The sequence below is a fragment of the Anarrhichthys ocellatus genome, unplaced genomic scaffold (genome assembly GCF_004355925.1).
Source record: "Anarrhichthys ocellatus isolate YVR2014 unplaced genomic scaffold, GSC_Weel_1.0 scaffold89, whole genome shotgun sequence".
NCBI classification, from domain to species: Eukaryota; Metazoa; Chordata; class Actinopteri; order Perciformes; family Anarhichadidae; genus Anarrhichthys; species Anarrhichthys ocellatus.
This window is the reverse complement of record NW_022280119.1, coordinates 1,298,487-1,312,862: the sequence shown is the minus strand read 5'-3', so window position 1 is coordinate 1,312,862 and position 14,376 is coordinate 1,298,487. Positions and strand designations below refer to the sequence as shown.

Here is a 14,376-nt window from a genome sequence, read left to right as displayed (position 1 = left end):
TTTACAAAACATGTTGATTTAGCATTGTGTTCAAAGGTTACAAAATCTTAGTAACTCAGTTAAAAAATGACTGATAAGTCAAAAATGCTGTCACCTCAAAAAAAAAAAAAAAGCAGTATGGATTTATAATGTAGCTTCTTGTTAAGTCAGTAAAAATACACATCTTGTTCTCTCTGTTTAACACAGCAGTGGTTAATGACGTGTTGATGACAGCAAGTTAGCACAGAATGTGCTCGTTCTAATCTTGTGTTGCAAACAATGCACCATGTGTTGTTTTTAGTCCATGAATACTGTAATTACTAGTGGATTTATGAAGCACTAAGTGACTATATGATAACAGGCATTTATTGCAATAACATTAATATGGCAACAAATTAATGGTGGTGTGGTTCTCTTACACCATCCAACGCCTTGGAGGCTATCTGCGAAGATATTTAACCGTAAATGTCAACAAATAGAATTATTATCATATGTCAATCTTTTTTCTTTTCTCTATGAAGTGATGTGATAATTCTTTGAAATGTGGCTTCACTTTTTTGAGTTCAAACCACTAATTTAGTTATATCTGGAGAGTAAAGATTATTATTATTATACTGCCTAAAACGTGCAACGTGAGACATGTCCAGGTGGGAGCAGTCTTAGGTTAACCATTTTCATTTGAGGGATTGGAAAGGGCAAAATGACTACATGACATGTTCCAGAACAAAACATGTCACATAATCTAGGTTTACGAGTTAAAGTAAAAAACAATATCCAAAGGCAATTATATAGGTGAGGAGTAAGATTAACCTCATTAAAAAATCGTATTGAGTTGTTGAAACATATAAAAAGAAATCGGTGCAAAAAAGGGTTCATGCAATGTTTTACTCATCTCTATGTCCTAAGTGCCTGTTTAATGCATCTCAACATGAAGATGAGAGTATTATATATGAGAGGGCAGTTTATAATAACACCGCATGCTACGCGTGGATTAGAATGAGAAATTGCCCTTACATACATTTCTTCCGTCTCCCGCAGAAGTGTTGCCTTTGCTTCTCCCCGTGTCTGTGGTCATTCTCATGGCGATGGCTGCTGCGGTGATGGCCGCTATCATGATGCTCCATCTGGTCACCGTGACTGATGTCACCTTGTTGATCTTCATGAACTGTGCTGTAGGTGGTGGGGTCTGCCTGTGAGTTTGTGGATCTCTTGGTGACAAAGTGTCCCTGTGATTTGTGATGAGTTGAATCTGGGGATCTCTTCTGAAGCACCCGAGGGTCGTGAGCTCTCTGCTCCGTACGGGAGTCCCTCTCGCTCTTGTAGAGGATGTGTGGCTGGTGACTGGAGGGTGCTGTGAAGTTCCCTCTCTGGGCCAGGCGGTGGGACACGGGTCTCAGAAAATAGTCTGCATCCTGTGTTCTGATCAAACCTGACTAGAGGCAAAACAGAAAGGTCCTGTTAGCTTTACAGTGCTGGCTCTTTAGGATCTATTTAGCATGGGCAAAAATATGCTTTATTTTGCAGAAATATACATGTTTGACTTGTTATACCTACTTTCTCAGCCTTAATTCAAGTAGCTGTACTTGTGTCATAAAATATTTAAAAGTGACTTGTGGAGTATATATTGTTGGTGTCCAACACCTCAACAGCTGACATGTTCTCCTCCACTCAAAAAGTAGCCTATAGGGCTGCAGTCGTATTATTACCAGCTATCCGCTTAGCTTTCCAATCTGTCTCTGTCAGCAATTAGTCAAGATTTTACTCTGGGGTCACTGCCAACCTGACCCCATCCTAAACCTCTGCGAGGCTCAATTACTGGCCGTGTTTCTTCATGTTCAACATCTGTTTTCCTGTTCAGCTTCAGACATTATCTCAGCAAAATCTAAATCAGACTTGGTCGGATAGAAAGAGTTTCAAACAAAAGAGCTGATGTGAGGATGAAAGGAGGTGGCATCTCTTTTGTAAACAATGTATACGCTCACAGTTCTCAAAGTGTAGGCATTCCTTACTCACTCTATACATACTCTATCCATTACTTCAGTATGCACGGGTATGAGAAATCTAAATATCCAAAGTATTATCTAAATATGAAGTGTAACAAATCTTTTTTAAAAGTACGTTCTTAAATGTAATGAATACTTCTCACTCTGTGAAACTGCTGTTACAGAGGCCCCCACTTTAAGTACCAGTGCCTTATGCTTTCAATTTTAGGGGATAAGTTATGGGAAAGCCTATTATAAATCTGTAAAGGTTCAGCACAGGTTTTCTTCGGCTGACCTTATTCTCTCTTTAACTTAGTCTCTCTCTTTGAGAAGGAGACAGATACTTTTCCTTGGAGATTACTTGGTCTCTGCCTCTCTTTGTCTCTCTCAGTCTCTCCAAACATGCACCACATCTGTGTTGACAGTCAACTGGCACAGAGTGTTTGGACTGTAACTGTTCTTGGCAGAAAAAGTAGTTTCCCTAAAATACGTTTAATTGACTCACGTTTTTTTTTTCTTCACTGGGAGTGGAGTGTGAGGTCCTTGGCTGACAGAAACAGGCTGACACAGTGGCAGTCGTGAGGCTGTGTCTGGCCCAGGTTTAGCGTGTATGCATATGTGTGAATGCCTGTATCAACACAGTACAAAGGGGACGTGTGTATGCGGGACAATAATTGGTGAGCTTGGAAGCTGGAAAGACAGAGATTATCCATGTGCAACTGAATGTCTGTCTGTGTGAATGCACTGATTTGTGCACACCTGTGTGCGCATTCAAGTCTCATGTTGCATTTCATCAGTCCATCTGATGTGTTTGATGTTGCTACAATGATCTCCACAACAGATTTTTCCCCATTTCGTCATCCCTTACTACCCCAGCCTTTCAACCACAGATCAGGAAACCAGTGGAACAGAGTCCTTGGAAAATGCTGCAACTGCACTGAGGTTTAAAATGATGACCTCTGTGAATACAAGCCAACACAGACACAGATGTGTAAGCTGTGACTGCAATGGCTGTGGAGTTTACAGCTTTCAACACATAGTGTGGCAAAAGAGAGTTATCATGCATTTATCTTACGAATATATTATTGGTTCTACAGCAGCCAAATTGGCTTTGTTTCTCAAATGTTGTAAAACAATATCCATCCAACTTTGATTAATCCAACAGCAAAAAGAGAACAAAGACATTTCAAAATGTTGCATGCATCTGTTTGACTCCTTAAGTCCAAGGATTTCATATCAGTTCATTGTCAAATGTAGGCTACTATGTGGGGAGCGCCTGCTCAAATCCCACTATTAACTTTTATGCCCTTGCTACAAGTGGAGAGCAGTTGTTGTTTACAAGTGTTTCTGCGTCTATTTGACATGTATTTGACAGACAAAAGATGACCCCAAACAGCGACACAGAAATGTATTCAGAGACATATTTACAGCCGGTAACACACTTTTTGGCCCAGTACTTATTGAGTTGAATACAATCTTTTAGGCCCCTTAAAACAATTAAAAAAACAATGAATCTTCACAGTGAAGTCCTCACATGTTTTTCTACATCAGCAACTCACAACACAGCACTGTCATTTCTACACCCAAACAGTCCAGCTGGGGTTTTCCACTTGACAATGTTGCAACCAATTCTATGAAACAACTGACCCTGATATACACTCCAGTTTTCTTTGGGGAATAAGAAAGAAGAGGGTGTGGGATCAATTATTGAGAAAAAGAGACAGAGAGAAGAGAGAGACTTGCTAATGCATTACCACCTTCCAATATAACTTGATTACCAACGGTCACAAAATAAGCCTTGCTGGGAACCCCGGCCTGGATCGTTGGTTACAATCACATGTGACAACCTGTGCATGATCCTGTCATCCACATGGCACCCGCCCCGGTGCCGCGTAATCACAGGCGATTGTCATAATTTGGTTCCAAGGCACGGTGAGGCCTCTGACCTGAACTGCTGTCAACCTTGAAAATTTCACATGCTAAGCACTTAGTCTGCCAGGGTAGGTGCTTTTTGGGGGTTGAGCATTGAGGCATGAGTGTGGAGCTGAGGCAGCTCTCCGTGGAAAATGGGTGCCATGTGATAGCTAAGAAAAAGGTTTCTGGTGATTTGGTATCTTGATTCTAACAGTAAAGAGGTGAAGGTATTGGAGGAGGAGAATGAAAGGTTGTTTTTGTCATGAGGGGTTATTTTTGGTCAGCTCATTCCAAAGGCAGTAAAATGAGCTGGGACAGATAACAAAGAGGAAAGCCATGATGGAAAGAAAAAATCGTATGACTTACACCTGCAGCCTCTGGACTGGACTGTTTAGTTAAGAGTTGTTATCGAAACTGTCATGTTCTGATGTATATCAAAGAGTAGTCTGGAGTTGACAGGGTAATCTGGCTGACATTCAGTTTTTCGAAGAACGGTGTATTTACTGTGAAGATATGTGCAGAGCTGTAATACTTACAGTAGGCTTATTTCCAACTGCATTTCAACTGAAATTACCAAACATGGCTTTGCTTTCGCCGTTATAAATACTGTATCTGCATACGGCACTTAACTATTCAAAGTATCAGAGTAAACTATCAAAGTGGAATCATGCAGAGGTAGTAAAAAACGGCTGCAACTTCAGCCAAAGCCTTTGTAACAATCCCACTTGAGGGAGGTCAACAGACATGAATGTCATGATAGCTATGACTGAATTTCATGGTGACAATGTTGACTCTCTGACTGCCACTTCTGTCTCTTCTCTTTTAGCACCACATGCACAAAAAAGTTTTGAATTTTTTTTGATTCACTGACTCCGGAGATCTTCAAGGGTCCATGATGATGCTTCAATTCCGGGGTCCCTCCTCAGCAAAATAAGGGATTTATCGAGATTACTGTGTAAACTCATTTTCAACCGCATACTGCCAACTCTACATACTGTACATGAGGATGAACTGTATGTTATGAAATGGAAGTAGATCCTTGATTCCATCTCCCTGCAATATGACAACTGTCCATTTCCATACAGCCTCAAATTTGTGTCAAACAACCCTTATCTCCTCACATTTTGGTTCCTTATTAAAGTTGTTCATGCTCAGGGATGTGCTACTGGTATGGCTTGTGTTTGAGGCTCCATCATAACAAGATACACGTGTCTCCACACACCCTCTTGTTTCCTCTCATCTACGTTTGCTGCCACACTGACTGGATGGAATGTTACCCCTCAAGTTAGATCAATGCCCCTTACTGTTAAATGAATTCTGTCTTTGTGCTTTTGTCCTGTGCTTCAGATATTTAATCCAGATGTGTGTATTGTATTATTTAACTTGTGTTGGTAGGTTCTGTGTTCTTCTAAAGGATCTAAATGTCATATCTAGTGTGCAGAACCAGCTTTATAGGCAGAAACCAGACTAGACGCTGTACAGAAAACCATATGTAATAGCAGCGTACTGTATGTACAATGAATTTAAAATGTGTTTTGTCTGAAACAAAGTAACATGCATCCTCTTCCTAAGCTTAACAGCCAACATACCCCTCAGATCATCTTTTTATGATGTCTTTAGCCTGTAAACTCTGCACAGTCTTTAAACTTAAGCCTGCTGTCACACAGAACAACATGCGTCCGCTACTTCCTCAGAGTATGTGTGTCTATGCAAGTCACTATGCCGTTGCTAAATAGCCAAAGTCATCAGATTACACACTTCGCTCTACGAGGTGGAAATAGCAGTCATAAAATGCTGAAACACTACTTGGGAGGGCGTAAACAGCTGGACTCTTTGGAGTCAGACGCATCCAGACAAGCAGCGACAGGAAAGGAGGGGTAGGAAAACGGAACTGAGGGGGGGGGGGGGGGGAGCATTCAGTGCATTACAAGGTGCACCTGACGGTGAGTAGTGTATGGTTCTCTCCTTCATTCTGCTTACCTCTGTTTTAGTTGCTCCCCTTAATGGAGACCAAAAGAGACTGAATACCTACTGCTATACTTACTTAGAGTTCATATTTATTACTCATTTTTTGGTCAAAGCTTGATTTTTATTTCAGTCCAAGCACAAACAAATAATAAGGGTCAGATTTATATCAACAACCCTTAGTTTTTTGTATTGTAACCACAACACAAAACACAACAACACAAGAATTTAAGCTTTTTAAAAACAAGTGGGGGAAGTTGCTGTCACAAATCTATTATTCAAAAGCAAATTTCCAAACAACCTTACGTTTCTTTTCAACTTTTCTCTTGACTGTGTTTGGTGCATGCAAACTGGTTCCATGATGGCAACATTTCTAGCAGTTGATGGCACATTAAAACTTTGGCACAACGTTGACAGGGCTTATTGGAAAATTGGAAATGATACTCTGACATTGCACTTCAGCACTAGACACCATTTCTGAATCAATTAGCGATTTCACTTCACGATGTACCATAGTCATCTGTTGGCAAGCTGCCCAGAACACATTACACCAACTAGATTTATATCAATTTGGAAAAAACTAATGTTCCAAACTGACTTAATCCCAGACTCTGACACATATGTATATGACTCAATGCCTAATCTACTTTGTATGACTGACAAAACAATAGTGATGTGAGCAAATTAAAAACTTTTGATTGATCTTACTGTGTGGATTGAAAATTGATTATAGCAACCTGTCAAGACCACATGGACTGCTTTTCAAAGCATCATCACATCAATAGACCATCCCTCATATATTCTTGGAAATCCCAGAGGTGTGACGAGTGCACCACATTCTATTATTATGACTTCTACTAGGCCTGAGGCAAGAAACACACCCGACCTTTTACAAGAGGGAAACACATGACCTCCAAGTGATTTGTAGTGGGAGGACGCTTAGCATTTCCCTTTGGTACAAAAGAAAGGTGTGCATTAGAAGTCTGAGTAAAATTAGATTAGACAAACAGATACTGATTTATGTGAAGCTCAATATAAAGTAGGAAGTACATTTAGATCGTCATAATATAGTAATAGAAGTAAGCAGGTACGTGTTTCAGTGGTGTTTTTGAGCCAAATCACACAAGATGTCATATATTGGAGAATATTGGTGTTAAACAATGCCTGCATGGCACTCTACTCACCCCTCAACTCCCTCACCCCCATAAAAGCCAGACTAAAGAGGATTAAGCTGTAGCATAAAGTCGACACAGAGAGGGACCTAGCTTTATGATCTCCAGTTCCACATGTGTGTCACTGTGCAGAGTCTCAAACCATTTGGCAGGTGAACAGAGTCTTGGGATTGGCCTGCTTCTTTTATTCCACCAATTCCTTGCTTGTAAGTACAAGATTTTTATGGTTGAACCCTCTACTCTCATCAAAGCAAGGCTAACCGCTAAATGCGCTGCCAGAGGAGTTGAAAGGGCAATTTATACATAAGCTTTACAACGTAACACTCCTTACAAGGGGGTTTTCAGCACTTCAAAATGTCAGGAGGGAGCAATGACCCTTACAGCCTACATCTTGAAGGTATAGATTTGTTATCCTTCTCTCAGTCTTTCTTTCTTCATTTATCTCTGCCTTTACTGGCACGGCCGAGGAAACAGACAGTGTGTATGAGTCAAACACATACATATTAACAAAAAAGCATTTGTTTAATATTAAAAAGATCCATTGTTTACAACAACCACTGCAATTGAAGCAATGCAGAGAATGTGAGTTTACAATATCTCCCTGAGTACTAGCTATCTTGATAAATCAAATAGCAAAATCGATGTATGATGAAACGAGGTCTTTTCCCTATTTGTTTAAAGAGACTCATTACAACACAATCACACTCAACAAACAACCCGTGCTGCATACATAAACACAATGACATATGTTAACAAAAAGAAACACGATGTTCCTGTTGAATTTCATGGTCAGTCTAGGTCAGGGTCTGTTGTGGAAAACACAATTCCCTTGGTAAGTAAAATTTCTCAAACAATTACGGAGCTAATGAGGGTGATGGAATCTAAGTCGTATCACGCTGCAGTTGGTGCTCTCACTGATATTGCAATTGATCCGAGTTCCTATGGTCAATATTTACTGCCAATAGGAACTTGACCAAAGTGCAAGGTCTCCTATACGAGCGCACAGGTGGCATAGTGAATTTGTTACCAAGTTTTGACCAGTTGTCGTCAAGAAAACTGGAACATCTGGAGCACGAGTACACAACAGTCAGATCATCAAAGAAACATCTGGAGCACAAGTACACAACAGTCAGATCATCAAAGAAACCTTCTTCAATGCACAACTAGGTTGGTGCTGCAGCTAGATGAGTTCAACACATAATCAGTGATGGAATGATAAGAAAGATATGAATGTAAAAGGTCATGAAAGATTCAGTATTCGGGTCATGAATGTGTTTTGCTATAAAATATACCCTTTTTTTGAAAAATGGTAACTGTCTTTGGCATTCCCAGGATCCTGAATATCATTGTGTTCTGATGTAGCTTTGCAATTCCGTAATTCACATAAGAAAAAGTCAAATTCTCATTGATGCATTGACCCAGTCCATCCTAAACCAGCCTCAGACATGAGAACCACATTTACAGTCTGTGCAACCCTGGACCTTTTGGCTGAATCTTTTATTGGGATCTGGTCTGAAATGCGTGCACACACACGCACACACACACACACACACACACACACACAGAAGAAGAATCCCAGGAGATATGCCATCCTCTGTCTGAACTGAACTGAACAGAGGGCGATTCTCAGACACAGCAAATGGACTTCTAATATGAAAATATGAACGGCAAACCAGCAAAGACAGGCCAGGAATTTATCATATTTAAAAAAACTGAAAAGCTATGCTGAAGTGAAAGAGGTCATACTAGTTTTTAAAGCATTTGTTTGGTTAAAACTGTGAAAAGATGGCAAATTTGAGAGACTATTTCATTTTCTTTTCTGCTGTAACAAGGTCCCCCAGATGCAAAGCTTATATGTCCACAAGCTTGAACGTTCTAAAGACTTTTTCAATCCATCAACTGCAAGATTGCACTCACATTTAAGTGCAAAAAAGTAACATGACAGGAGTTTTGTCTTCTTGCTTCCCAGTTGCTGCTCGCTGTTTCCAGTGACTGTTTGGTTATAAATGAATACATGTGTTTGTGAGTCTAAGACTGAACGGATTAGTTTGTATTCATAAAGTGCTTTGTTCTCTAGTTCGGGCTGCTAAGAGGGCTAGTGTGGTCTTACTGGGCTGGAACTGCTTCACTTCGGCTTACTTAATGTCATTCTCACAATAATGTTTCCTTTATAAAAGAGGACCACCAAGGCAAGAACTGAAATCCAGCAAGCCTTCTTCACAGAACACAAAAGAATCTGGGTGTACTAATTAGCATTTGTACGTTTAGTTGTATGAGCCAACATATTATCAACAACTTTTATCTGAGACAAGCTGGATTCATAACATTAAGCATGGTTGAAACTAAAATAAAATTACTTTTGAACACCACCAGAACAAATACAGAGCTCGTCTTTACTTCAAACACTTCAATCAACACAAAAACACCATGTGTTTCTGTTATGAACTGATCATCTAATAAAATACTGAGCTGATCAAACAGTATAATGTGCTAAATATGAAGATGAACTACCACCATACCATTGTTTTGGGCATGTTTGGCACGAATGTGTTTTGGGGATTTTCTTGGCTAATTGACCAAACATGTTGCAGACAAGATCTTTCCATTCATTAGCAATAAATTAGCTGATTTAGGCAAATTCAATATACACAGAATGAGCTAGGACTAATGATGCACGGCAGACAGAAGGAAGATACTTCTGTGCATGACTTGCAACTTAGTCACTTGGGATTTTAAGTCAATTTCAGTCAAGTACAAGTCGATTTTCTGACCAGACCAGATCAACAATGTACCGCCTCAAGTGCTGTGCGAAAGGCAGCTTTACAGTAACATACTGAAAGGACTGCATGATGACTGTGTTTGTGTCATAGAAATGGGCAGAGCCTTTCAATGACAAAAAAGGGTTAATCTAGATTTACTGACCGGGTGTAATCGGATGTTTCTCCTCCTTTTGTACTTTGTTCACTTCTCACTCTTTCCTTTAGATCAGTGTCTGATTGGCATCTGGTGTCTAATATCTTACATTTCATGTTTTGTATTGCTTTCAGTAATTTACTTCGACCTCTCTACGCTGATTCAGCGTGACAAGAACACTAATGCTGTGTTAATATTATCAGTGGTCCCAGGATGAGCTAAATTTCTTAAATTTGGCTCCAATGCTGACTACTTCTTCTAGCTCAGTGAACGCTATTACAGTGCTCACTTGGTAGATCAATCCAAATGCTGCCAAAAATAATTCAAAATTAAAAAAAAAACTTTAAAATGAACAGACCCTGTAGTCTTTCTCACTGATGCACACCAGCCCACATCGGACTCATCTACTCCCCCCTTCTCATCCAAATCCTCCCGCAACTCGACTCATGCATGTTCAGACTCACCATCCCCGTGCATGTTGACAATGCCACCGAGGAGTTGACCTTTGACCTCAGCGACCCCTGGTAAAAGCAGAGGTCGTCCTGGTGGTAGGCCCTCAGGCTCTTTGTGCCGTTCTTTCCCAGGACCTGGATGGTGAAGCCAGGTGCAATCAGGCTCTCCGAGGCCTCCCTCAGCTCCATGTGGAAGTCCTGCCCCAAGCCACTCAGTCGGAAGTGAACCGTTTCGCTGCCGCGGTTGTTTTTTGATGAGCCAGCACCTGGAGTCAAGGATCTGCGTCGCCTTCTGCGCTGGTTGTGGACAACTTCGTGAGAGATGTAAACGCCTTGGTGGTCGACCTCATAGGGAGATACAATCTCGTATTCTGGATGAGCGATAAAGGGAGGCAGGGAGAGAAAGGAAAGAAATGCAATGAGAACAGGCCAAGAGAGAAAGCAGACAGTTTAAGAGAAAAATCTACTCTTTTGATATGGATATGTTCAATTAATAGAGATGCCATGGGTTCAAACAGCGGAAAGATTGCTGAGAGAAAGCTATAAGTTCATGAACTATATTTTGTAGATGCAACTTGGCAAACATTTAACACATTGTCCATGTGCTCGGTACTTTAATTAATTTCCTCCTATCAACATAATTTACTGTGATGAAGAGCATGCTGTGTCAGCTGCTACCTTGGTTGCATCATGGTCTGAATAAAAACTACAAACTTTTACATTTGTAAAGTTACCTTGACCTGCCTCATATACCTTTGCTGGCAGGGTCAAGACAGAGTTACAAGGAAAGGAAGGGTTTTAGACAATTCCAACACAGTCCCTTCAGCTAAGAGTGAATCATGTTTGACCTTGTGTTTTACTACAGTTTTTTTACTACAGCTTGGGCTGAATAACTGCAGGTCATAAAGGGAGATGGTGGCAGGTCACAGACCTGGCCTTCTAGACCACTTAAATGTCTAATGGCTTTGTGGCCACAGAAACGGGCTTTTCTCCAAGGGTCAAATCCAAAGAGTAGCTGACTCCTTCAGCTGCATTGAAATTGGTTTTCCAGAGGAAATCATGACAGCAGACGCCACTACCTACTATGACCTGCTATGTTTTGCATGCACAACTTTTTTTAAAAAATGCAATAAAATCAATTGAAAGTGTGAATTAGTTTCAGCTTGACCGATGCTGGGAGAAACTATACACTAACTTTTGTTAGTGCGGTGAGATCTTATCGGTAATAGACGTAGCCTGGTGCTTGGTACACTTTGGGTCTATGTGTAACCTCCAAGCAAACAAATACAACAGTGAACAGTTGATCTTGTTACAGTGTTGTAATGTGTTCAGTCTTGCCATGGGAAAATGATACGTGGTCACTTTATCAGCTTTAAGTGCACACAAATAACAGCAACCTTGGGCTTAGAGTCAACAAGAGCCAGTCTCTGTTACTGTACAGTATGACCAGCTTTAGCAAGCCCGAATAATGAGTAAATATAGCACAGAGACAGACATGTTGTAGCAGTGGGAGAAACATTCAGGGTGACAGACAGCGTATCATCACTGGCAGTGTGCATGCCTGAGGTTTGAACTTGGCTATTTGGTGCATCTTGAGGCAGACTTAAAGCCCCTAACCCACAACAGGACACATGCTTATTAGTGGATGCATTTATTTAAGGCACCTTGCAGTATCATGACTGCATATGTCTTAGCTTGGGTGGACACAGCGGGAAGCCAACCTCCAACCCTAAAGTGTTACAACGGAGACATGGCCAGAGAGTTACAGGACTGCGAAGAGCAAACACATACTTCAAGTCTCAAGCATTTTCTGTGCAGGCACCGAAGCACTTAGGCAAAACCAGAAAAGTGTGTTCTCTATCTTTGGCGTTTTGTCCACCTACCCCCAACACACATTTTCACCTCATCAACTGTGTTTGTTCCGCCCTAACTCAAAAAACAGCTGCAGTGACCCATGTCTGACAGTATACAAACACAGAGTCTGCGGGAACAGAGCACACACACACACACACACACACACACACACACACACCTTGTCTGATGGACCGAGACAAGATCCTGTGGTGGCTACTTTGTTGGTTTAGTGGCTCCTGAGTGCCATTAGTACTGATAGGAGGTCCAACCAATGGGTGCTTTGGCTTAAACTCAACAAAATATTGAACACGTGAACTCTTTCCTCATGGATGTTAAACACATTAATACTGAGCAATAGTTGTGCTGGCTGGAGATGATCTGAAACAGAAGTAAGGGCTTCCCCTCAATTCTGTTTCAGATCATCTCCACATGTGCCCAGGGAGAGGAGTTTTGATGTTTATTGTTTACGTGTCTGCTTTTCATGGAAACTGAAAAAAACAACAACAACAAAAAAACAAAGGATCTGAAGGAGAATGTACAGCCAAAGCAGTTGCTGACTCAGCACACCACATGGGGTTGGATCCACGAAACAAAGAACAGATGAATGTCTTGCACTCGCTGCTCGCACTAATTGCTGAATTGTCTAAGCAGCTATAGCAGGCCTTCAACGAGGCTTTGGGGACTCTGGTGCAAACATTTGAGGGAGACATTGTCATTGTGCTATTAAGCAACTAGATTAATGTCACATATTGACACTTTTATTTTTGCATAACCAAATCAAACTTTTTCTTTTTTGTTTTTGCATTGGCTCCCCTGCTGCTGCAGACACTGATGGCTCCGTGTCAGGGTGCAGGTCGCCCCCCAGCGGTGAAGAGAGGCAACAACACAGCGCAGGTGAGCGCTGCTTGATGCTGCTGGCCATTGGAGGGATGCAGTAGGATGATTTTAGTTTTAATCTCATTGTACTGAAAAGTAAAACCTAATCGGGCGGATCACAATGCACTCTCCCACACATACACACACACACAAAATGGTCGCAGAAACACTGATGACATCTGCAAGACGCTCTGTTCAACACTTGACATACCTGTATGTTGAGGTAAATTGAGAGACCGGAGCAGGGCCGACGCTTCTCGGCGAGAATCAACACTGTTGGCACCATTATTCAAAAGCACGCTCTGTAAGGGAGGAGACGTAAATATGACTTGGTCTGTTTGGCCTATCTTGCAAAATATCATGGAAAATAACTCGGCTCTCTGTCATTTGAAGTGTTGACAACTTTATGAGCTCAGCATGCATGTGCGTACAGGCGCAGCGGAGAAAATGCAACTGACTTACTTTGCTCAGAGTGAAAAAGCAAAAGAGATGAAAAACGAGCAGCCTCCGCGTCGAGGTTCTCCACTCTGCACAAATCCGTAGGAAAGCCATCTCTGCGACTGCGGGTCACCTTCACGCACAAACCGAAGCCTATAAATCACACCACTTGGCCACTCGCCAGCAATCCAAAGAGCTTAAATAAATGAAATAAGTCCAACTGCAGCTCTGCAGAGCCCGTGGCGAGTGAGGCATCAACGGGTGTCAGATGCAGACTTCTTCACACTTTGTGCCACTTCGGTTTCCGTTCATTTTCTAAAAGCGCAGTATTCCGACGCGGCAAATCGCTTGAACTCAAGTCTTCTCTCCCGGCAAGTCATGTTCTTTTCCCTTCCACTCATACAGTCCGACCAGTATCCAAAGTCTCCCTCTCTCTTTAACACACACGCTCTCTCTGCCGCTGCCTCTCTCTCTCTACCCAGTGACCCCCGCGGACCATTTTGACTCCCAGTGAAATCATGTGATTGTCTTAAATAGGCTGCGTCCCGTCTTGGCAATAGCAGACTTCTGTGCAAGTCGCACTGTTCTCTCCCCCCACCCTCCTCCGGGAGCCTGTCGAGGGAGCACTGAAGGCAAGGCAAGGCGTACTGTGTGTGTGTGTGTGTGTGTTTTGAGGAGGGCGTCTGTGTGTATGGGGGGGGGGGGGACACAGCCTGTAGCCAATCACATTTGACACCTGTGCTGAGAGATGGGGTTTGTGTCCATCTCTCAGGTTGCAGGTAGATGTGTGTGAAAGGAAGAGAGTCAGTGTGTGATAAAAAGGAGAAAACA

The 14,376-nt window shown here is 41.8% G+C and overlaps 1 protein-coding gene across 1 annotated transcript in view; it reads right to left on the bottom strand.

Moving 5' to 3' along the window:
* The window catches only part of adamts16 (ADAM metallopeptidase with thrombospondin type 1 motif, 16), a 48,758-nt gene extending 34,855 nt beyond the window's left edge, over positions 1-13,903 (bottom strand). Inside the window, exons 1-4 of the mRNA XM_031875332.1 lie at positions 13,570-13,903; positions 13,319-13,409; positions 10,390-10,748; positions 998-1,412 (exon numbers count right to left, since the gene is read on the bottom strand). Of these exons, the coding sequence (XP_031731192.1) occupies positions 998-1,412; positions 10,390-10,748; positions 13,319-13,409; positions 13,570-13,659 (955 nt within the window). The 5' untranslated portion in view covers positions 13,660-13,903. The remainder of the gene's footprint in view (positions 1-997; positions 1,413-10,389; positions 10,749-13,318; positions 13,410-13,569) is intronic.
* Positions 13,904-14,376: the final 473 nt, after the last annotated feature.